Here is a 25,004-nt window from a genome sequence, read left to right as displayed (position 1 = left end):
CCAGCCTCCAGAAAGTTTCCATAGTCATAGCACCTGATAGGTCCTACAGCCAGGATGGCTAGAAGGAACCATAGCATGGCCACATGCAGCTTCAACAGTCTTCGAAAAGCAGAGGCCACACATCTGCTATCACGTTTGGTCCTGAAAACCCATCCCTATGAAAGGCAGGTCTCGGGGCTCATCTGTCTGCGGGAGCCAGTGGACTGACTGCCTCTGGCCTAGGACCGACTTCGGCCTTACCTCAGAATCCCACAGCAAGGCTGCAGCAATGGTGTTCACTGGCTTAATTTGGACCAGGAAGATGGTGTCTTCCCTTTTATCCCAAAAGAGCCTTTGCCACAGTACATTCTAGTCATGGGCGGAAATCAGTAGCCGTTTCCCTGAGACTGGGGCATGATACAATAGGCAATATGGGTCAAATGTTTCCCAACCCCAAGGTGTTTGTTTGCTTCCAATTTGTTAGGAAGCAGCATTGTGTGTTTTCAGTCAGGGCCAGTACGAGCAGAACCTCAAAGCTGAAGATCCTCATCTTTACTCTGAAAAAGCCCCTCTCCTAAGATGTCAGAAGATAATTAGGGCGAACCAGTGGGGCCTGGACCTGATTGTCACTCAGCATGGCATGGGAACGAGGATGCTTTTGTGACCCCTCACCCCTCCTGCCATCCCACACCACCTCCCAGATCAAGAAGCTCCTGGGGGATGGCTTGGGACTGCACGTGAATGCATGAGTCACCATAAAGGTGGGCTCAGAGGAGGTGGCCCCGCGGTCCTGCCTCAGTACCTGTGGTGCACGTGGCACTGCAGGGCTCGTGCGATGAGAGCTTCCACCGGTACATGTCAGCTGGGCTCACACCTTGCTTGCGTGCTTTGGGTCTGGTTCTGAAACACGGTCAAACAAAGCGTGGTGAGAAAGCTAGGTGCTATGGGCCTCACTCTCGGGTGACTTAGTCCCCCTCTAAGACACACTCTCCTTAAAGACACATTTTCCTGGGCTCCAGCGAGCACCCTCCATGAAAACCAGGGCTCCACCCTCTGGAACAGAGAAGGAGACATACATGTTGGCACTGAGCAGACATGGGCATTTCCCATTTCAGGAACTGAAAAGTCTTCATGGAGGCACCCTGTTCTTTCAGAGGAACACTGAGCAATGAGGGACTCACCAGCGATGTAACTGCTCCTTCAACACCCACAGACTTCTCACTCCATCTTCTCACACAGGCCAGCAGATTCCTTCTCCCCACCCCAGAAGGAATCTCAGAAGGCTCTTAGGGGCTGAGATCTTCCAGAATTTTTCCCAGCTGCCTCCCTCAGTTAAAGTTCTGATGAATGGAGATACCAGCCACTCACAAAGCCCAGCTGCAAGAGGGAGAGTGGCCTAGTCCCACACTGCAACTCAGGTCAGTGATGGCTGCACAGGCCAGCTGACGGGAAAAAGGCATGCTGGGGGCCCGTCAGCTAACAGCTCTGATTCTTGGCCAGAACTCTGGTGGCCACAGCCAAGTATTGTTAGGACTGTTAGCTTCTTTGAACTAGCCTCAACACCCTCTGTGCAGGCTATTTGGGACTCTGCAGAGGGAGGAAGTTGCTGCTGCACCGTTACCTCCACCCAGGGTATCTGCTTCAAGACCTCGCCACTCAAATAAGAACACAGTCCCTGAGTCTCATAACCCCTGGAACCAAGACGAGCAGGAGGCAGCCCCATCACCTCAGCTCCCTTGGGCTGCATAGCCCAGCTCTATTTTCGTCAAGACTGAAAGGAGCTAGCTAAGGGCTGTGTACTGCCACCTTTCACAGTACTTAAATGGACCAGTCTCTTTCCTGGGGACCATAGTCACTGTAGGACTGTGGGTGTTATAGGCCATTACATTCTAAAAGCCATTCTGGGTGAATCTATGGTAGAGACATCTGTCAGGACTGTTAGTCAAGTGGGTGAGAATTGTGCTTGTGTTTGGCTCCGATTGGCTCTCGTTTCCCCAGAGAGAACTCTGGAGATGAACACTACCCTGCTGCCCTGATAGCACGTCACGCTCTGAGAACCCAGGAAATAATCTACCAACAGGAGCCTCAGTCATGAGTTTACTGATGTGATTCCATGAATTCTCGGGGGGGGGGGGGGGCAGAAAGGAGGGAGGCTAGGGCCTGGGCCACCTCTCCTAGGCCTCAAACTGGTCCTTGAGTCAGGCTCTGTGCAAGGAAAGCTCTGCCTCCTCTTTGCTTATAAACAAAGCTTTAACACGGACGGGGAAGGTATCTCAAAGCAGAGGATCCTGGCCTGGAGTTCCCACTTATAGCACCAACTGAGGGTGGGCCAAACTGGGGAGGAAAATCACTCCTTAAGGCTTGACCCAGACAACATGGGAGCTGCCTGTGCCCCGGACACTGCTCTGAGCAGCCTTAAATTCCTCCCAAGAACAAAAAGAGAGAAGATGCACTTGGTACGGAAGCCCCCATCTTTATATAATTACACACTTCTCAGCCGCAGCCTGCATGACTCATCCCTGACTCAGGAGCTAGCCGCCAGGTTCAAAATAACCCTTTGGATTTTAAGCCCTAAAGGTATTTCTGGAGGGGCTGTCTACACCCACTCTCCAGCACGTGTGGGGCACCAGGGACTGCTTAGGTCACAGTGCAGAACCTACCAGGTTTGCTTGCTGAAAGATGCACCAAAAGTGCCACACCCTGGAAACCATCACCACCTCAGTATGGAAGGAGCCTTCCCTCATGAGGCTGCGATGGTTTCTGAGATACCGGTAGCCACTGTTTTTGGGTTCTTGCCCAGTGCCTGGTGGAACACAGGCTCCTGAAATCCCCAGAGAGCAAAAGCTCTGAAATGACTGTGTTTGTTTAGAAAGGAACCAGAAATTATCTTCCTACCACCCTCCAGGCTTCAGAGAGGGATGTGTGCCTTTGCATCCCAGACACTTTTTCCCAACATGTCTGGTGACAGCCCCTCCGGGGATTGTTTGAAGCCTCTCTAGGAGATGAAAATAGCCCTTCCTTTCTGGGCTGTCCCTTTGATTTCACCCGCTCCCGGAGCAGACTCGACTTCCTGTGTTTGGACAACATGCCGAGATGTGGCTATTTTGGCCTGGTAGTTTCCCCCATGGCCTCCCTCAGCCTGTTATCTTCCCAGACCATCTTTGGTCCCCATCAACAGCATCCTTTGATGGCAGCCTGTCAGGCATCTCACTGAGCTGCACTTTACGGAGTGTTGACAACCTGTTTTAATGACTTGACTCTAGGAATCCAGTATGCCCTACCGGGCTAAGGGGGCAGGGTAAAAACAGACAGACACTTTGAAATGTGGCTTAGGGATTCTGGACCAGTGGACTCTAGTCCCTTCTCAGCTCCATCCCAGGAGCCTAACAGTAAGGGTAGTTGTGAGCACTTCCTACTCTATGCATAATCTATGCGTTCCAGAATCAGGAGTCTGTTAGCAACACTTCGAGCATGGTCCCCGTTTAGGACGCTTAGACCATCGACGTTTTAGAAAGATGTGTTACAGTCCAGGCCCGTAACCTCATGTCAGATTTACTTACCAATGCTCTCCCACTTACCTCCAGGTTCCTGGCCCTTCTAGTCAGATCCCTCTACAGTGACTCCTACTCCATAGGGCAGTAAGATAGGGCAAGGAGAAGTGCCTCTTACCTTGCCTTGTGAGTCCTGTTCCCAGCCAAGTTGGGGAGGCTGGCGCTGATGTTGGGGAATGGGGCCTCAGAGGAGGTGTTGATCCTGTCACTGCTCAGCTCCAAGTAAGACCCATTGATCAAGTAGGCAGCAGGCCCCTCGTTCTCCTCATAGTCCACATAGAGGCTCTCAGCTGGGGAGCTTCTGGGGGCACCCTGGGCAAAGATGCTGTTCACGGTCTCATTGAGTGAGAACTCATCTGAGTCGGAGCCTGTGCCCAAGAGCTGATCGGAGATGGTGTTGACTGAGAGAAGCTCGTGGGAGGTGAAATGTGCACTGATCTCCTGGTCATCCTTGTCCCCCAAGAGAGCCCTCCCAGTGGCATTGTGATCTGCAGAGAGACAGGTGTTTCAACAGCCATGCTGCTATTGTGTTGATTGTCCCTCCTCCTCTCACACCTTCCTGTGTGTGACAGGCAAGATATATGCATGGGATGAATTCATGGGGCAGAGAAAGAGCAGGAGCCCCCAGGTTCTTCTCCATCAGACACAGTTGGACAGTATCATCAATGATAGGAAACCCAGTGGCCACGGCAGATGATTGGGCAGTGTCCCCAAAGCCCAGACTCAGCTGGAAGCTCTGCATCAGATCTGGTTTGGAAAGAGGATCTTTACAGGCTCATGAAATAATATAACCTGGATTTAGGGTGAGTCTTAAATGACTAGTGCCTGCTTAGGAAGAGAGAACACAGACACATAAACCTCAAGAAGTCCAGCACAAGAAAAAAGTATGTGTAAGCTAACATACCCAGGGCCCTCAGCAACATCCATTAGACCCAGCGCTATCCAAGCAAGCCACAGGGCAGACTAACTGCCCTTGGCTTCCAGTTCCACAGGGTAGAAGAGCTGGCAGATCACCTCCTCTCTCTAAGGCCATCTCTTCCATTAGATTCAGATAACCATACGTGCTTCACCCTCTGCAAACGTGAGGTCTACATTCTAAGAGTCAGAGGGTGAAGGCTCCAAATATTTTGAAAAAGAATTTCATACTGGCTGGGTTTGGTGGTGTATGGCTTTAATCCCAGCATTAGGGAGGCAGAGGCAGAGACAGTTAGATCTCTGTGAATTTGAGGCCAGCCTGGTTTATAAAGCAAGTTCTGCAAGTTCTAGTCTCACAGGAGGAGAAGGAAAAGGAAGAGGATGAGAAGGAAGAGAAGGGGGAGAAAAAGGAGGAAGAAATACATCTACATTAAACCAATTTTGACAGTTAATATTGATTGTCAACTTGACAGGAGCTAGAGACATCAAGGAGAAAAGCTTTCTGTACTTGTCTGTGAAGAGATATCTAGATTAGGTTGGCTGAGGAGGGAAGACCCACCAGACCTGTGGGCAGCACTATCCCATGTAAAAGGAGACAGTGAAGGAACACCAACTTCCTTCCTCTCTGCTTCCTGATTGCGGATGCAATGTGACCAACTGCCTCAAGCTCCTTCTGCCATGATGGAAAGTACCTTCTGCGATTGTGAGCCAAAATGAAACCTCTCTTCCTTCCTGGAGTTGCTTAGTTGGCATTTTGTCAAAGCAACAAGTAACTAATCCACTGATGTATGGGTCCCATCCTGTGTCACCTTGCCCTAACTTAAAGTCATTGCTACCCACAGCACATCTACTACATCTAGTGCTGTGACGATCAGTGGAGGTTCTACACAAACACCACTGTGTGCAGGGATTTGAGAAGCTGAGAATTTTGGTGTCCAAGAGAACCCTATAATCAATCTGCAGATATTGATGAACTATGACTATATATCTCCAGCTTCACATTCTGCCTGCCCAGAGAGATGTGCAAGCAACTGGAAATTCTCCTTAGCCTTTTCTGCAAACTTCAAAGAAGACCAACACTTCTCACTTGAGGCCTCTGCACCGAGGGAGCCCAGGCCTTTCCCACCCCACTCTTCTTCTTTCTCACCTTGGAAGCCCTTGCCCCTGGGAGGTCCCTCACAGACCCCACCGCTGGCTTGCTTGCACACCTCGTTGGTCTCCTGCCCTCTGCTTGGACCCAGCTCCACCTCAGGGCCTGGCGGCTGAAACAGCTGGCTGTTGAGGCCCAGCCTCTCTGAGGAGGTCTGGCGGTAGAGTGAACCATTGTGCTGCATGAAGCCCAGCAGCCTGGCAGTATCCAGCTCCTGCCTCTCGGTGCTCTCAGTGCTCTCGGAGGCTGCCTCAGAGAAGCTGTAATAGACAGGCGGCAGGCGGTGCTTGTGTGGTGACTGCAGCAAGGTGTACTCAAAGGTGATAGAGGGGCTTTTGCCGTTCTGGTTCCACACCTGGGAAAGGAGGAGAAGTAAGACCAGGCTCCTCTTCTCACTCCTTCTTAACACGCAAAGACCCTTGAGACCAAGCAGCCCTGGTTACATTCGAGTCTTTCCCAGGGAGTCACACCTGATCCAAAAATGAGGCCCCATGCAAATGTCCTAGGACAGCTGTGCCCAGACACTGTGAATGAGGCACACCGAAAGGGGTAAAGGGGCAGGTCACTTTGAGGGCAGAAAATGGGGAACGCACTGCATGTCACTGCCACCATGGGCCAGAAATCCTAATAGCACTGGTCTCATTGTATCTACCCAGGACTTCTAGGGCCACTAATGATGTTCTAAAATCCAGACCATGCCCCTGTCCAGGACAGCACTGAAGGGTCACCTGGTCATGGAGCACTAGGAGATACTCAAGGCCTCTTCAGAGACCACAAGTGACCTCTCCCCTGGACAGACTTCAATGCCTTTGTTCAAAGTCACTGCCCTAAGATCTCAAAACTGACAGTAGTGGATTTGGCAGCAGGATTTACTCATGGGGCCATAGAGCTGCTTGGCTGGAGCACAAAGCACACCAAGGCCCTGGAAGGGTGGCAATGAATGAACCACAGAAAGCCAAGCAGAGCCAAGATAAGCCATAGCAGGACAGCGGGTAGTGAATGAGCACTACTTAGATGACATCTCAAGGGTGTCTAGGGACAGGATCAGGGACTACGGAAGGTACTTCACTGGAGCAAGATGACAAAGAGAGCTGACACCATTTCAGACTAACCAAATGGCTGCAGCTGTGGTCAGGAAACTCTGATGCTTAAAGCTTCAGGGCAAAAAAGGCAGAAGAGAGAAAGAATGAGCCTGGGTCAGCTTCTCACCCTACTGGGTCTGCTGCACCAACAGAGTTAGGCTGCACCAGTGGGACCCACTACATAGAGAGATTTGGATCAATATAATTGGAAATAGTGAAATCTCAATGGCTAATACAATGTTAGGAGAGATGGGCATAGAAAGCTTCCCTTCCTAAACTGGCTCTTTCTCTGGGCCTTGCCTGGTCTCCTCTTCTGACCACCAGACCAATGGCTCTGGTAAGGTTATGTCCTTCAACCACCAGGGAAGTCCTAGAGAATAGACAGTTCTTCCTGGGTCTTCGGAAGAATCACAGCCCACCTCTTACACTCTGGAACAACATGCTGGCCTGCTAACAGGGAGGGTGGAGTGAATGAGGCCCACACTGAGTGCAGATACCAGAAGGGTAATTCAAGAGCAGGCAATTCATTGGTGACCACTTCTACCAGGAAGCTCCAGAACATTCTGTTCACTGGTGGGTGGCTGAGCAACACTAATGTCATTTAGAAGGACAATGTGGGACACTCTCACATGACAGGGCTGGTGGCAAGGGGTGATGGCAAGTTCTGGACTCCCCAGTAGCTGTCGATATGAGCAGGCCCTGAATTAATGAAGGTGAGCGTGGCAAACAGTAACAGAGGGCTGGGGAGGTGGCTCACTTGCTGTGTAAACATGAGACCATGAGTTCAAAACCCCAGCACTCATGTAAAACTTCTACTTCTCTGGGTAGTACTTCTACAACACAGCTTTTGGGGTACAGAGCTAAGCAGACCTCTGGAGCTTGCTAGATAACCACCCTAACTGAAGCCATAAACTTCAGGCTCAGTGAGGGAGCCTGTCTCAGGAGAGCAAGGCTAATGAGAACACGAGAACAGCACCTGAGGTCTTCTTGTGGTCTCCCAATGCACTCATGCCTCTCTCTCTCTCTCTCTCTCTCTCTCTCTCTCTCTCTCTCTCTCTCTCTGTGTGTGTGTGTGTGTGTGTGTGTGTGTGTGTGTGTGTGTGTGTGTCTCAATGGCAGTAAGAATGACAAGACACAGAGCCACAGGTAACAGGAGACACCACACACACACCTTGGGAGTGGACACATGGGCTAAAAACGATCCTTCTTGATTGGGATAGGTCAAGCTAGAGGAGAAGGAGGCAGACCAGCTGTCCAGGCAAGGTTATGACCTTTTCCCCCATTTCTTGAACCAGTTTCTAGACCCAGAATTTACTGATGGACAGAGGAACCCACAGTACTCTTCTAAAAGACCGACAACTGTCTACTTACTCAACTGTTGCCTAGAGAGAAGGCTGGGCATTCTGGAGCCAGGTCTGAGTTGTCATTGTTGATTGTCGACCATAACAACCATTGTTGCCCTCATCACAAGCCCTTGGATGAATGGTGACCAGAGAAATGACCCAGGTCTGACCAGGACTGTGTCCTCTGAGTCTTCATCCCAGAATGTGTAAGTGATGGTCACAACTCTCTATTGACAGTGCTAATACGTAAACACCCCTAACACATCACAGAGAGCAAATCTGAGATACCATCACGCCCTGGGTGTCATGCATTTAAGTGCCATGTATCATGATCTCAAGGGCAAAGGAGCAAGAACACCCCCACATTCAGTCCACAGCTTATGTTGCCTTGACGGTGATAAAATGATCCCAATGATCTGTCATCAGAGTACAACTGAATGCAGTAAGCCCAACCAAACAGTGACCCTTACTGAGGCTTGTACAGGTGTGGTGACTTTTCTAGAGCATGTTAACATGGTCTTGGGTTGAGCACTTTTGGTTCATATTCATATTTTGGTAAATAGTCTTCTATTCCCCCAAGAGCAGTGTCCATCTACCTGAGTGAATCATAGCATCTGTACACAGCTGTGATTCAGTCACCCTGTAATTCGAAAATAACAGGACTATTCTATAGGACAGGACACTGTGCTGGTTCTACAGCCTTCAGCCTTTACCATGAGCAGGAAGTCTTGAGCTGGCTCATTCCACATCTGGTAACATCAGTCTAGTCTGCACAGCAAGCAACTTCATACGTTGCCTATGCTTTATGGAACACAGTGGAGAAGGCTCTGTGTAGACCCAGTTGGGTTGCACAGCCTGCCACTGGGCTGCAGGAACAGAAGAGATGCTGGTCTGGGTAGGCTATGGAAGGTGTCATGGAATTTCTGCATGTCTCAGAGATGTCTCCAGCACAACAGGGAAACAGACAAGTGGCCCCTTCCCAGGCAGACCTGCAACTTACAGGTAAATGACTGTATAAACCTCTCCAGGTTCTGTACCTACATTGTGAGGCCATAGAGCACACTGGTGTGACCCAGCTGTCCCAAAGACAGGTGGTAGGACTTAGAGAATGCCAGAACTGCTCATCTGTGTATCCACGGATCTGGAGTGAGAAGCTACAGTGGCTTGCACTTCTTGATGTCAGCTGTGGAAAAACACTAGCCACATAACAGGTCCAAACTCTGCCCTGCCTGCTATTCAGAGCCCCAAGAATCCAGGGGAGGAAGGGCCAAAAGCACCCCAAATACCGTAGTGCCTATGAAGGCAGTATGGCCTTGAGGAACAGAAAGACTCAACTGAAAAATAAGACTAGCCACCTGTCCTTAGCTTTCTATGAGGTTCCCAATGACCACATAATGGGCTGGCACAGAACAGCAGTGCTGAATGAATGAATAAATGAATGAATGAATGAATGAATGAATGAGAGGGGAGTAAACAAATGAATGAATAGATGAATTAATGAATTAATGGGAGACAAAGTATATGAACTAAAATCTGAGTGAGTAAACCAATGAGAAAGAAAACAGTGATTAGGTTAATGAATGAACAACCTCTTACCCCCACCACAGACTGCAGCAATATGGCTGAATGCAGGGCCTTCAAGGCCCCACCTGTAGCTGGATTCTGGGAAGCCACTATCCACAACCCCTCCCATCCCTGAAAGCCTGTGGCACACGCACCATGACATTCAGGCCCTGGTTGGTGGGCCCCTGTGCCACTATATACTCGATGCCAGTCTCATAGACATCCATGGGCCGGCGGTACTTGACCACTGTACCAGCTATGTTGAAGTTCTTGGGGCTGTCCACTTTGTAGTTGCCATTGAAGAAGTAGAAACCAGCTTCGTCTGCAAGAGCTGAAAGTAAGAATCACTGAGTCACAGGGGCTAGACGGGCCGAGCAGAAAGGAGAGAAACAGGGAGGAGTCAGCATACAGGCTCCAAGAATGGTAGCCAGCCTTGTCCTCCCTCTCCAACATGACCCAAAGACAGGAAATTCAATGTCACAGGGAATCAGACAGACACTGTGCCTGGGGCCAGCATGTGGCCCTGGCCAGTGAAGGCCTAAAAGACACAAACACACTTTCCTATCAGTTTAAAACAAACAACCGCAGGCCAGTCTGGGTGGTTGGAAGAGCCAACAGGGAAGGCTGGCCCTGCCCTTCTGTCTGTCTCAGATGAGCCAAAGGGATTGCAAGGTAATGAGCTAGAGCCATGGCCAAGTGGCCAGTCTGGCCCAGGAAAGTCTGTAGTCGTGAACAACAGGTACCAGCCAGATACTAGACTAGAAAGTACAACCTGACCAGGACTCTGGTTGTGGTACCAACCAGAAGGAGATCTCAGTGCTTCATCCAGGGGCCACAGAGAGTGACACTTTAGAGAACCCTGGCTAGTGTAAAGAGCTTTCCAGAACTCTTCTCCTGGGACCACCCCAAGCTGACCAGCTCTGCCCTTCTTGTTAGAAACAATGACATTCAGTGGTCTGACTTGATTGTTGCCCAATTAATCTGTTTACCCTGCTGGGCTTACCACCTCCTAGGGACACAAGCAGGCAAGAGCAGAGTCTGCTCACATTCCATCGCCATTTCCCTGAGGCAGGTGACTGAACACTTTCAGGACATGGCTGGAGGCAACTGAAAGTTAGAATCAGAAAGGAATATGCCCAGGACACCCCAACAGCCCATTTCCCAGATACCCGACATCAAACACTGGCCTGGAAGCTGGTCTTTCTTGAAGCTATGGGGGCTAAGTAAGGGTTCTCTGAGCCTGAGGGCTGGGGAAGAAAGGGAGGAGGCACTCTCAGTGCTGGGGGACATTCTGTCTTCTAGAGGGTGTCCTTAAAGCCCGTTCCAGGAACTGGCCTGCCAGAGGCTCGAGTGCCGTTTCCAAAGGCCCTGATGCAATCCAAGCAGAGGAGCCGGGGCAATTAATTTATTATCAGACAGACGCAACAAGCAGGACGTGTCTGAAAAATGCCTTTAACGTAATAGCGTCAGAACATAGCATCAGGTCCAAGTTCGGCTGGGCCTGGCTATCCCGACTCAGCTTCCAGATCTGTGCCCAGGGTTCAGCTCGAGGCCCACATCCAAAACCTGTTTCCTGACAGCAAAGACCTTCCTTCCTGCGGCTTTCCCAGCCCTTGGTATTTCCAATGTCTGCTTCAAGAATGAGAACTTTTCAGCCAGCTCAGAAAACACGTCTCCTGGCCTCCCTGCAGCCCTAGTGAGCTAGCAGACGGCAGAGCCACTGGCCTGGCTGGAGGCCTGGCTCTCTATGCTCAGCCCACAGATGTCCCCAGCAGTGTGGGCCTGGAGCCAGCCATGTGCAAACTTGCTGGGGTTGGGCCTTCAAATGCACTGAAAGCCTGGCAGGGGACAGGAGAGCCTGATTACTAAGCTCAATCTGAGGCTGTTCATGTCCCTAGAGCAGAGCTCTGTCATGCTAAAGTGCATGAGGTACGGGGGGAGGGAAGACAGGTGGGCGATAGAAGTCTGGGTTAAGACTGAGGCTGAGTTCATTTTGGAGAACTGCTCTGTAAGACAGACCCCATGGCAGAATGGCTCATGGATACTGGTACCTGCCCATATGGCGCTTGAGTCGCCAGATCATGGTAACTCTCCGGCTTCACACACCACCCATCCAGACTGTCATCAGTATGGGGCCTTACCACTGTGCAGTCTCTATAGCATGTTCAATGTAGCCACTTCTATTCTAGAGTGTCACCTCCCTCGGGAAACTGGGCATGGTCAGCATGACACTACAGAGCTTAGACTGGCTGCCCATCCCTCAGTGTGGCGACTCACTCCTCAAACAGACCCTACCTCTGGCTTTCTGGATTTTGTCTGGACCAGGTTCTCTAGTGATAGGGCCTGCCTAATATCACACCCTGGCTCTTGTCCAGCACCTCTAAGGACAACCCCAAACAGAAGATGACATCAGGGATCCCCTTCCCAACAGCTGGCTGCATCGCTGTGCTTTGCGACCTGGATTGTCCCATTCCCCCCAAAAGAGATGGAAGGTCAGGTGCCCTTCTTCATCCATATGCACTCCGCTCAGTTTCCCCTACTCACCCAGCACATCTGCTGACTTCTTCCTCTCCACAATCTGGATATCTCGGGCACCAGCTGGAATATGGGTCACCAAGGAGTAACCTGTGGGCATAGGAACATATGTAAGCAAAACCAGGGATGGCAGCAGAGAGGGAGCTGCCGTTTCTCCCCTGCAAAGCCACTTCTGGATGTCAGTGCCATCTCTGAGCTCTGGATACAAAAAGGTCACCTGCTTCGGGGTTGTTCCTACTATAAGTATGTAGTCTCACCTAGCCCTGATCAACTGCTCATGTCATCTGGAAGGCTCACCCTCTTCCAGGGACCTTACCCAGCTGCACCCTTCCCCCACCAAGGCAATTGTCCTGCCCCAGTCCACAACCCCAAAGAAACACAATGAACTATAGGGACATTAAACATGCTGAATTCCACGGATTGGGTCATGCCCTGCTTTACCACTGAGAAACCATGGACCTCATTTCTCATCTAGTCCAGAGACAACACCAACACCAGCATCATGTAGACACACGATCATCGTCAAATTCCATCTTATTATAACATCTTGTTGATAGTAGAGGTTGATAGTTGATGCATCCATATAGAGAGGCTCACATAGAAGCCTACCACCCTGCAAGGGCTACTGACCCCATGCCTAGGCTGTAAGAGGACACTGCCAACCAGCTTACACCAGGCAGGGAGCAAGAACCAGGCAGGAAAAGAAGTGCCACCAACTGCCAGTGGAGGGAGACATGGCCAAGAACAGTTACTAAGAACAGAGCCATCTCCTGGCAGAAGAGAGGGGTCTCAGAGGAGAGGGTTTGGTGGAGTTGATATTCCTTTCCTGAATCCCCTGTAGAAGGCTGCAGAGTCCACACTCAAGCCGCCAAGGGCCAGAGGACCCTGCCTTGGCCATGACCTCACCCTACCTTACAGGTCCTTAAAGGCTCTGCTTTGACAGTGTCTCACATTGGGCTCCTTGGAAACCAAGGGTGAGGGGCTCCGATTGGTAGCACTGAGCCATTTATGTAGTGCACACTTCCCAATTGTAGCAGACTGAGGGCAAAATGACCATGTGGTGAGAACAGGCAACAGGTTCATGAAGGCATGGCCTTCTAGAGGATAAAGTACTGATTGAGGCCTAAATGATCACTTTGCCGAGACAGAATCTCTCCATGTGACACCTGCTGACCTAGATCATGGTAGCCTCGAACTTGGAGTGATCCTCCTGCCTCTGCCACCCAAGTCCTGGGGTTACAGGCATGCGCCACGCTACACCTGGCTTTAATTTTTAAATTAGCAAGTGGTTTACAAGACTCCTACTCATGGTCTGGCCTTGAACTCCATTAGGGAGCTAGGACCTGTCATGGCAGATGTGTGGCTCTACAGCTAGAACCCAGGGTCCAGCTGCCTAGGTTGAGACCCAGGGCCTTAGAATTTCAGGTCGCCTTAACCTTTTGCTGTCTCTGTAGGTTTGGGCAACAGTAGCAGCAATTGCCTTATAGCAATGTCTCCAGATGTGGGTGAGTTAATGCTGGCCAGTCCTGGCTCTGTGCCTGGGTGGGAAACACTTGGCAGAATTAGGGGGATCGTTTTTCACATCAGCCCCAGCCTCCTCAGAGGGAGCTCCGCTAGGAGCCCTGTCTAGTGGGCCTTGTATAGCCTGTGGCATCTAATGTAAGCTCTCAAGGAGAGGCACTTCCTGACCTCTGACTCATAATTCCATTTCTGAATCCAGCAGAAAGTCGTGCAGGCAGGTGTGTGGAAAAAAAAAGAAGAGCAAGCAAACAGCCCAGCTTCATCACATCCCACCTTTAGCAGGTCTTCAAGCCCAGAGAGACACTTAGCATACAGATTCACACACGCACAAACGCACACACGCACGCACGCAGCTGCCCTGCCTACCACTCCTTTGTTAAATCTTCTCCCTAGGCCGTAAGTCCTCATTTCATTCTTGGTGGCCTCCTGTGGGACTCCTGGAGCCCACACTAATCCTGTGATCACCCCTCGTGTCGAAGGCAACCAAAACTTGGCCCTCCAGTAGTCTCAATAGGATTCCCTTGTCTCCCTAAAAGAGCTTGAACAGTCATTTCCCACACTGGGCCTCCGTTTCCCCGTCTGCTAAGTGGATTTCAAGTTGCCCTCTGTAATAACTTAGTTTGACTCCACACACACTTCCTGGGGCACAGCAAAGCACTTCAAACGATACATGAAGGTCGTTTCGGGCACAGTTCCCAAATATGAGGCTCGGGCCAGAGCCAGATGCAAACACAAGATCAATAAATACAACACTAGAGAGTGAGTCTCAGGATCGGCCCAGAATTTAGCATGTCCAGAGTCGAGTCTCACATACGCCAAGACTCATGCCCCAGTTCTGCCTTCTGAGCAGTCAACCCTCCCTGAAGGTCAAATGTGATCCCATGCTACGCGTCCTCTGGCATGCAAATGATGTAAAGAGCCCCTTTTATTCGGTGGGAGGGAGTCTTACACCTCTGCCTGGGCCTGGGTGGAAAATGAAAGGGCCATGAGAGGAAGTAGCTGTTGCTAGAAACCTACCTGGCTTTTGGGAGGCAGGGATACACCCACCCACCAAGCTCCACACCGGCCCTTACCAAGATGATTGTTGCCCTTCCGGTAGTTGCCTGTCACGTGGGTGCAGCTGCTCCCGTCCCCCTGGCAGACACCACACTTGTCCAGTGTGTGGGTAGAGAAGAGCACTCCATCACAGCCAATGGGCTGCAAGAAGCAACAAGAGAGGCTGCTGAGAGGGCGCTGTGGCAGGCACAGGGGCGCCACTGCCTCTGACAGGCAGGGTGGCCAGCACAGTGAGGACAGCCATACTTTTGGTATAATGTTTAACAACCTCACATTTTCCAGACACGCAAACCCCTCTCAGGTCGGTGAGCTTGCAGGAAGTGCCATCTCGGGCTGGCACCATGAGCTGCCGTTGGCCGTCCACGGTGGTGCAGTGCAGGTCACACGGCTTACTGGAGATGTGCACGTAGTCATCTGGGGAGTGAGACAGAGGGTATCAGGGAAGGGGGCGTGAGATTCACCCCTCCTACTGAGATAGCACCCTTCCCATTACATGGATGGAGAAAGTGAGGCTTGAAATGAAAGGACCTGACAAAGTATTGGTAGCAGAGATGAAGTGACGTAAGTCATCTGGCCCAGCCTAAGCTCTGGGGTCTAAGTTCTGCCTCCTTGTGAGAGGGGATCATACACCCCAGCACTTCTGCTGAGTGGGGAGAGAACATTTACACTGTGCCTGAAAATTGTTTCTTCTTTCTGTGGTGGGAGGGAGGGAGGTAGAAAGGTGGGCAAGGAACAGCAAGCACGTTCCTGGTCCCATGGGACCTTGGCCAGTCCCTGTTTAGCATTGTCTGGGCTGATTCCTGTCTAAGCCCTGGGGACAGTGAGAGAGTCCTAACCTCAGAGGGCAGCCCTGCAGGAAACTCAGCTCTATAATCTGTCAGTGCTGATGTCATGGGTCATGGGGAAGGAAGGGGGCAGACTTCCAGACCCTCTTCTAGAGAAGTGGGGTCTTCTCTGAGCTCTGTAGATGACCACCATAGGCTTTAATAGGCCCTGGCTCTTAGCCTGAGTTATCCCACTTGCCCACCCATAGAGTTCATTCCTGAGGCTCAGGTACCTGGATAAAGGGGCTTCCACTGGTACGCCCGGCCGTCATACACACGGGAGTTGAAGGAGACACACTGCTCTTCACGGAAGCTCCTCCCGTCCGGTGGACACTCCTGAAAGAAGAAGGCAGGTCGAGGTCAGCTCCTGGAGAGGCTGAGTAGGAAGTGGCTATGACCAGATGACCCTTGGAGGCCACAGTTCATTCCAAACTGGAGTCCAAACTGGGCTAGAGGCTGTCTCCTTCAGGAACTCATGAATGCCTACTGAATCCTATACCATGACTAGCCGTGGTCATGAGCTTCTCTTCCGCTCTCACAGTCTATGTGTGTGCTCACAAAGACAGGCTTCTAGCAGCTCAGCCAGGCAAACCAAGTAAGACTGGGAGATCTGGCACCTCTACCACCACACCCTTGTGGCTCTTGGAAAGGCAGCTAAGTTACAGACTGACTTTGGTCCCATAGAGAGTGTTTCTCACTACCCATGGATAACCAATGCCTCTCCCCAAGCCTCTGCCACCTTGGTGTCCAGCCAGGGCCAATGAAAAGGTGCACATAGGCACACCTGAGACTTGGGGCAAGAGAGGCCTAAAGTGGCTGCCCAGCAAGACTGCTTCACAGGTAGAAAGAGAGGCCAGCTGTTGTGGCTGCTTGATGTTCAAATGTCAAAGACAGAGGAGGACTATGGTGGGAGACTCGTTTCTGAAACTGCACGTAGAGTTCAAGGAACCGGTAGAAGTCGGAGTCATCCTACCCCATACCGCATGCAGGGGAGAGAACGAGCATGCAGCGTTTAGTGCCCGAAGGACTCAGGGTGAGCCTGGACATCAGCCAGTCTAAGCAACAGGATGTCATGGTCCAAGATTAAGACTGAGGCCTCAAGGCAGCATGTAGCTAGCCTCACCTGCACTCCGCAGAGCTGGTACCGTTTGGATGTGCCCACACAGGTCCTGTTCCCTGCGCCTGGAACAGACTTCCTCCTGGTGGGAAAATGTGGTACTGAACTAGGGCTGGATCCTGACACCTGTTCAGCCATGTACTAGCTTCTAGTAGCTTCTCTGGCTCCATAGGATGACATCTGATTCCTCTCTACTTCCCAGCACCCGCAACAGAACTGTACTGTACAGAACCACTGAGTAACATCCATGTTTTCTGTGGCCTGTGCTAACATGCAAATACATGTAGTGTCATGTGTGCCCAGAAACAGGAGCTGGCTTCATCATGCTCTCTACATAAAGCCACAGATGAGGAAATTGGTATTCAGAGAGGTTAAATGCCCTGCCCAAGGTCACACAGCTTAGAAGTAGCAGAAGCAAGACTCAAACCCAGGTCCCTCTGAGAGCAAAGGCTCTTAACACCTTGCCCTGTGCTCTTCCCTGCTTCTGTAGCTCATACTTCAGAAGACAAGGGGTCTTGCCCCTCCGTGACAAAACCCTAAAAACAGTCCTTGTTTTCTGACACTCCCTCTCCAGCACCCCAGAACACTATTGCTAAGGATTTGTCAGAAACTCCATGCCCAGTGGATGCCATAAGGAAAAGAAGCCTGCGTACATCAAAGGTGAGCCCAGAGGAAAAGTCAGCATGCTGGCCAGGCTGCCCCTCCCCACCCACCCTTGGGGGTTTCCGGTGAACTCACCTCTGTTGCAGGCAGTGACGCTCCTGAGATGTCACCCCGCCCCCACAGCTTCGGGAACATGCCGTCCACTTCGTCCATTCCCCCCACCAGTAGGCAGTGGCGTCAGCACCTTTCTCTAGGCTGTTGGATGTGGGGCTATTGTCCTGGGTGAAAAGCACCCCACAACAGTGAGCAGAAGGCTCAACCACAACACAGAAGAAATCTACTTCCTGAAGATGCAGGGCATCTCTGGGAGTTGAGGATAAAGAGGATGAGGCAACTTCTTAATGGGCTGGTTGCTGGGACTCTCAGGTGGCTGGGGAGAACTCCATTGGTAAGCATATGTGCCCCCCCCCCCATCTAAGGGCTGAGCATCTTGGGATTTAGTGAGGAACTGAAGCATATCTAACCTGTTTTGCTTTCTCCCTCATGATCCTCACTTCATATTCACCCCATACATAACCCCTCTCCACATGCCTTATACTAGGCCCTCGCTGAAAGAGATACCAGACACATGTCACTCTCTAGCTAGCTGGTCAAGGATATGGGGATGGCCAGAGTCCCAGGTCAGGGACTGGTCTGACGACACTCTGTACAAGTTTCTGGAGCCAAAGTGAACATCAAGCACCCTGGGCATGTGCCCACCCTTGCTACACAGCCCTCCAAAATCAACCCACTTGAGTATGAGCTCAACACCTAGCTGAGAAGCCTGAGAGGTAACAGGGGGGACGACCATGACTGGACAATGGCACACTACTCACCGAAGCCTCAGTAGATGCTGCACCCCCAGCCACAACTGCCATGGTCAGCAAAGACCAAGCCCAGTGTGAATGTTGCCATCTGCTGTCCATCCTACGAAGCAAGACCCTGTCACTACCCGGTCAGGTTCTGCTTTGGAGATAAGCTCTCAGGGTACTCCCAGTGCTCCAAGTGGTGAGGTTATCTGGGATCCTATGGTAGTGGCTGCCATCAGAGAGGGACTGAACCATCCATCTGGGCTGAGCAAGCAGCTTGGTAAGTGATTACAGATGTCTGCCCTGCTTAGGCCCAAAGGGATGGTATGAGTGCCAAGTCTGAGCCACCCTTCATCTGAGGGCTTCTGCCAAGCTTTGCCCCTGGAGAATGACTGTGGAGAACAGAGACAGCTGAGGAAGTTGGAAGCCCAGCCTGGTAGAGAGGTCATTATGAAGAGAAATTTTAATCAGGCTCAGTCCACTGTCTAGTCCAGATCACCTTGGGAGTTTTACCTGCTTAACGTTGGATATAGACGAGACACCCTCCTTTTCTTCCCTGCCTTTGCCTGTCCCTTGCCCCATGGTCCTCAGGCAATGGCAGCCTTCCTTTCCCAGAGGAATACCCTCACAGCCAGATATCCAGCAATCTGGTCCTCAGGTGTAACACAATTCAGGGGTCTGGGCCCTTCTCTCTTGAGAGAACAGGGATATGGAGGAGGAGGAGGAGGAGGAGGAGGAGGAGGAGGAGGAGGAGGAGGAGGAGGAGGAGGAACAGCTTATGCCTGTGTGGAACTGTCTCAGAACCCCTGCTTCCGACTCCTCCTCCAACAAGCCAGCCCCTCAAACCCAAACCCCCACGAAGGGTTAAGGTGAGTCAAATCAAGGCAGCTTCCAGCCTTGCTGCCCCAACTCTCAGAACTGCTGCTGTGAACCTCACTGTTAACCCTGTCCTAGACGGGAAGCTAGTGTAGTTTGTCTCAGGTGGGTGTCATCTGCTGGTAAGTTAGACAATGGGCTTCAGAAAACACCAAGCCCAGAGGAAAGAGGCAACTTGCCCAATGCCACACAACAAGGTAGCCTGCTGTCCCCCACACCTCAGAGCAAACTTAGGGGCTCAGCCACACCCAGAAATTCCAGGGGAAGAAGGTCTGGAGATGATTGGCACCTTTAAATCCTAATAATAACTGTCCTGTCCTTCTCTGTCTCCTTCCCTCCCTCCCTCCCTCCCTCTCTCCCTGCCTCCTTCCCTCCTTCCCCAAGCACCTGCAGGTGTCCAGGAGCCAGGCCAGCAACACCCTTATACCCAGACGCACCCAGACAGATTTGGAATGATACCGTAGATCCTGGAATGAGAGCTTCATCCTTGAGACCCCTCTACCCCACCAGCTGCCCGCCACCTCCCCCACCCCATCTGTCTGATCCTCCCCTGAAGGTCTTCATTCAAATCCCCATTTTCACTCCAGCACAGAGTCCTCATCCCACACAGTCCCATTGGCTTCTGAGGCTCCCCAGTCTCTGCTGCTGCCAAAGACAGGTGCCCAGTCAGCCTCACACTTGGTTTTCATTAGGGCTCCCAGACACTGCTGGATTCCAGCCAAGTCCAGCTCAAACAGGATCCATCTCTCCCTAGGGTCCAAAACCTTCAACAGGCCAGCAGCATGGGTTTGCAGCCCAAACAGCAACTGCTAGTATCAAGGTTGTAGCCTCAGGACCACCCTGCCACTGCGTGGTACGGGTTGCTCCCCCTTCCTCTGTGGTTGAATACCCTCTCCAGGGGCTGGGACATCCCCCAGACCCATTCTGAACGGCTTGGCTGGCCTGGGATGAGCTACAACTCACACCTCCCAAATGAACAGGGACCAGTCTGTGGTGGCCTACCTCACCCAGGGTCAGCAGGTTGTCCTCCCAGAGGAACGGGTGAGAGTTAGCTGCCAGGTGTAGAAGGTGAGTCAGAGATGTGCAGGCTCTGCCTGTCTCTTGTCCTGCTTCCCCAGCTGCCTCCCTCTCCCACTTCAAAGAGCATTCAAGGGAGGGGGTTCCCAGGAGGGGCGCTCAGCCCAGTGGCTGCTCTGTGGCCTCAGCTGCCTTTATAGCTGTCAGGCAGACGGGGAGGAACTCACACTTCCCACCGCTGCTCCCCCGCCCAGCCTGCTGGCGGCTAGCCGGGTGCACATTTTAACCCGCTCTGCTCCTCTGGAGTATGGCCAGGCTGTCCAGCTGCCTGCTGGCTGCTGCTGCCTCAGTCCAGGATCAGTGAGCGCGAGACTGCCTTGCTTGGGTCCAGAGTGACTGATCCTAATGGATCAGTTAGGCTGAGGTCATGTGGAGGGAGGTTGGCAGTGGTGGAGCAGAGCCCCCTGCCCCACCCATCTAACTTCAGCTTGCAGAGAGGGCTGGGAACCATGTGATGTCCAGGCTTCCAGCTCCTGTTCACAGGGAAGACACAAAGGTCCGGACATTGCGTGTGTCCAGGTCACCCTCTATCCTTGGAAAACAGACCTGAACAACCAAGGAACTGAGGTGCATCTGGAGAGCAACCAATCAATGGCTCCAGGGAGAGGGAGAGGTGGCTACAGCCTGCTGACCAGATGCCTAGAAAGATCAGGTTGAGGGGAGGCGCGGGGTATTCTGCAGATGTTTGGTGCCAGCTTGGCTGGACCCCACAGCAGTTTGGCAGCTACTGGCAAGTAAGCTGGACTCCAGGGCTCCAATCCTGCTGAGCTAGAGCTGATGTCCTATGAGTCCTAGCAGACTTTGAAGGATGAGGAGTCTGTTCTGACATATCCCACTCTCCGAAGCACCCCACCCCAGAAAACACGCACCTTCAAATGCTCAGTGATTCAGAAACAGCATCCTATGGCTGGCTGAGCCGTTTCATCCACGGCCCTGTCTCCACAATGCAGATGTCTAGACCTATAGTGGGGACTGGAAGTCCTCTCCCTCCCTCTGCCCGTCCCTTTGTCCCTCCCTCTGTGTTAGATGGTGAACTTCTTCAGCTGCCTCTGGGCTGCTAAGAGTTGTACCCTGGGGAAGTATTATGTCTGACCGCCAGACAGCATCCAGAAAGAAAACCACCAGTAAAAACAACAAACACCCAGCCTTCGTGTGAGGCTTGAGTTAGGTGACAAGTACCTTCATCATCTGTACTTTACAGATGAGAAACTGAGGCCAGGAAACGAAGTGACCGGCCTAAAGCCACCAGTCATAGTTGGAGCAAATATAGGTGGCAGCACTCTTCTGCCACACAACCTGTCCTTCTGCCTGGTCCTTCAAAGGTGCAGGCTGGCTCTTCTAGGCTTAGACCCTGATGGTGGGGGTGGGGTGGGGAGCAGGGCAGAGGGTCAGGTCTCACTCTGCCCATGTTCAGTAGCAACCGACCCTTAGGTATTCAGTTTCTGCTTTGTCACCCTGACCTCCCCTGACCCTTAGCCAGGCTCACACTGCCCCCTGGGGCCAGGAAGATGAAGCACAGACATTCTATAGCCTGACATACAGAGCACACACACACACACACACACACACACACACACACACACACACACACGCACACGCACGCGCACACGCATGCGCACGCACACGTGCACAGGATCTCACTCGCAGATCCAGATCAGATCCCCCTTATTCTGGAAGCCTCTGTCATTTCTCCTCCACCCTGGCTGACTACCAGACCCTGTACACCCTGGAGCAGACCCAAGCTCTCCTGGCACTTCTGGCTCCCACATGCCTCAGTGCCAGGGTGACTAACAGTTTCCCTTGGGAGGGACCCCACAGACAACTGACACACCCACTCAGCATCTTCCTTTGGTTTGGCAATGCACAAGCCATAGCTTGGCCACTTGGCAGACGGACCTGTGGAGCAGTATCACTGCCTATGTGATACTCTAGGCCCTGGCTTCCTGCGTTAGCTATGTCTTCATTTCCCTACACCTGATCCTTGGGAACTTCCAGATCCAAGACTCCCAGGAAGCCATGACGTAACTACCTGGTCCACAATGGGCTGAGGATTTCAGACCCCCAACATGCTCTTCTAAAGCTTCTTTTCCTAGGGGGCTCCCTCACAAGGACCTATAACTCTATTTGGCTGAAACAGCTCCTCAGACATTGTTGAGCTGGTTGCCACTGCAGGTTGCCCATGAAGAAAGTTACAAACTCCTGGGTGACCAGAAGGTGAGTAGCGTAGCATGCACTAAGCTAAACCATAGAGCAGAATTCTGAGTTTCCCACAGATGTCACCCAGGAATACTGGCTTTTTTGTGAAGCCTACACATGACGCTCAAGTTGAGAAACCCAAGCCTGTGGCTCAGTATAACTCCTCAGGTGAGTGTGGTCTGAGATTCCATGAGAAAAGGGGCTCCTTTATCCCCCAAATCAAATCAAGGACACGGTTAGAAGGCCTAACGTGGCTGGGGGATGAGATGTGGCTGGCAGTCCATAAACCAAAAGCTGAGAGACAGGATACCCAAGTTATTGCTAGTCAGAAAATATTGGTACTGCAGACTCCTGGGAAACCACAGCTTGTCTATGGTTGTTCTGGACACAGCAGCAAAAGCCAGGGACATCCCAATGGACCTGCAAATCCAGGGGAAGGTCCCCTGCCGAAAGCACCCATGGGTATCCCCACTAACTCCTCCACCACTACTAGCCTATAGCCTCTGATCCTGAGATGAAGAGATGTGTAATAAGGAACAGTGAAAAGCAAACTTTTTTTTTTCCGAGACAGGGTTTCTCTGTGTAGCCCTGGCTGTGCTGGAACTCACTCTGTAGACCAGGCTGGCCTCGAACTCAGAAATCCGCCTGCCTCTGCCCCCCAAGTGCTGGGATTAAAGGCGTGTGCCACCACCGCCCAGTGAAAAGTAAACTTTGATTAGGTCTTTTTGGTTAGTTAGGGTTTTTGAGGTTAAACAGTGAATGTTTGAAAGGGCTTTTGGAATAGCTTTTTCAAGCCAAACTAAATCTAGAACCTTGAGTGCTATATTAAAACTTAGAGTTAGACTTTGTATAGGGAAGATTTAAACAGACATGTGCAAGTTCCTAGGTCCATAGAAGAACCTAGGCTGTGGCTGTCTCCTCTAGCCACATGCAATGAATTTGCCAGTCTAGGGGTTAGATAACAGAGGGGAATCTAGAGTTCAAACCCCAGTCCTGCTCCAGCACCTGGGTCCAGAAGGTTCTTCCCAGAGTGAGAACCGACTAAGGCATGGAACAAAGGACACAGCAGAGAGCTGGCCTACACTGAACCCTTCAGCCCTGTGCAGTTGCCAGCAGAAGTTCATGGAGCCATAAAACACCTATGATCTCCATGCTAGGAATGGCAGGACTTCATATAGCCTTCTAACAAGTGTTAAGGAGCTGAGGTGTCCTGATAGTGTGTCAGCTTGTGGTGATAATCATGATCCCTGGGCTGTACACAGACAGAGCCCTAAATGGCTGCCTAGGCACAGACCTCAAAGACAGAACTCAAAACCCATTCCTTTCCTCCAGGTAACTTCAGTAGACCTCAGACAGGAGTAAGGCCTCTGCGCTCTGGGGTAACCCACTACTACTGTGGGCTGGGTGTTCAAAAACTGGAGGAGGCCAATACAGCAGCTGGCAGGGCACTCCTGGGCTGGGCAGACAGACAGCTGTCCTGAAGGCAGAGAGCTCAGCATTCCATGCATGTCAGCACCTCTATAAAACCCAGCCACTCCCTCAGCAGAGGGGCTAGGGAAAGGGGAACCAACTTGTCAGTCCTTACTCCAGGCTTTATGGCCTAGAGGCTGACCCTTACATGGTCCCACTGGAACCATGCCACCTGCTGGGCAGAGAAGGGATGCCACCTGGGACCCTTGGTCACTAAAGCCAGGCCATTCCAAGAGCTCACTGGATCCATTCATGAATTGAGACATGAAGGTAATGGCTTTGGATTCTCTGGTCTTATAGGACAAAGGAGATGAAGTGTTAGGGCCAGGCAGTCTGATATGACTGGGTAACACTGGGTGAGTTCTTGCTCTTCTCTGGGCTGCAGTCTCTCTCTTCCTTGTAAAACAGAAAAGGCAGAGGTTTTCACTTGCTGGCTACCAAAAGACCCATGAGGCACAGCCTGAAGGACTCTTGGCACATGGCTAGCCCTGGACAGACCCTGCATGTATGTGTGACTTTCAAGACTCATGTGCACATTCAGTATAATGAAGAAACAGCTACACTGTGGACCAGGTTTGTCCTTCAGGACACTCATGGTTTGGGGCCACAGCTGTTGGGCTAACCCACAGAGCAGGTAGGGGACTCCTGTATCTCCTGGCCTTGAACCTGTGCAGGTGGACCCTTAACACCTTCCCTGTTTCTTGGGGTAATACCTCCTCCCAGAGCAGCTCCCTGCACTTTCTATTCCACTCACCCCAACCCCAGCCTCTGGGCAAATCACTTCCCCTGCTCTGAGAGACCCAAGGGTCATTTCAGTCCTGTTCAAGACTGGATGCCTTCTCCAGAGTCAGCTGGTCTATGGCCAGGCAGCCAGGCTGGGACGGAAGCCACACACACATCCACCCCCTTGGAGGGCAGCTTGCAGCACAGCCTTTATATGGAGGTTCTCCTGCCGCCCCAGGCCCAGCCACCTGTCTCCTTACTTTGGGATATCCCCTCCTCAGCCCCTTCCTCTTTAATGGCTGTAACATATGTACAGCTCTCCTTCATTTCCTTCTCCCCCACCTCCTTTTTTTCTCCTTTTCTTCCTGAAGCTTACAGCCTGGCTTGGAGTCCATAGTTGCAACAAACACACACACACACACACACACACACACACACACACACACTTATGCACACACCCACACATGCACACACACAGCTGGGGAATGTTTTCCTGCTTCTGGAGTTTATGGCTCAGGGACATGTGCTTCTTGCCACCTCCCTGAGTACCTGACATCTAGTTCTGGTCCTGTCGC

At 51.7% G+C, this 25,004-nt stretch overlaps 1 protein-coding gene across 4 annotated transcripts in view; it reads right to left on the bottom strand.

The window, feature by feature from the left end:
- Adamtsl2 (ADAMTS like 2) overlaps positions 1-20,168 on the bottom strand; it is a 29,842-nt gene extending 9,674 nt beyond the window's left edge. Inside the window, exons 1-12 of one of the 4 annotated variants that reach the window (XM_076928324.1) lie at positions 19,971-20,168; positions 18,115-18,205; positions 17,375-17,517; positions 16,643-16,718; positions 15,753-15,855; positions 14,964-15,109; positions 14,713-14,836; positions 12,128-12,208; positions 9,739-9,914; positions 5,593-5,950; positions 3,649-4,018; positions 782-879 (exon numbers count right to left, since the gene is read on the bottom strand). In XM_076928324.1, coding sequence (XP_076784439.1) covers positions 782-879; positions 3,649-4,018; positions 5,593-5,950; positions 9,739-9,914; positions 12,128-12,208; positions 14,713-14,836; positions 14,964-15,109; positions 15,753-15,855; positions 16,643-16,718; positions 17,375-17,517; positions 18,115-18,204 — 1,765 coding nt within the window. In that variant the 5' untranslated portion in view covers position 18,205; positions 19,971-20,168. Of the gene's footprint in view, positions 1-781; positions 880-3,648; positions 4,019-5,592; positions 5,951-9,738; positions 9,915-12,127; positions 12,209-14,712; positions 14,837-14,963; positions 15,110-15,752; positions 15,856-16,642; positions 16,719-17,374; positions 17,518-18,114; positions 18,206-18,600; positions 18,765-19,350; positions 19,376-19,965 lie in introns of those variants that run through there. The other 3 variants (XM_034493721.2, XM_076928323.1, XM_076928325.1) reach the window with 3 other exon arrangements.
- Positions 20,169-25,004: the final 4,836 nt, after the last annotated feature.

Source organism: Arvicanthis niloticus, chromosome 2 (assembly GCF_011762505.2).
Source record: "Arvicanthis niloticus isolate mArvNil1 chromosome 2, mArvNil1.pat.X, whole genome shotgun sequence".
In the NCBI taxonomy this organism is placed as follows: domain Eukaryota; kingdom Metazoa; phylum Chordata; class Mammalia; order Rodentia; family Muridae; genus Arvicanthis; species Arvicanthis niloticus.
Note: the sequence above shows the minus strand (reverse complement) of the source record. Positions and strands in the feature narration are given on the sequence as shown.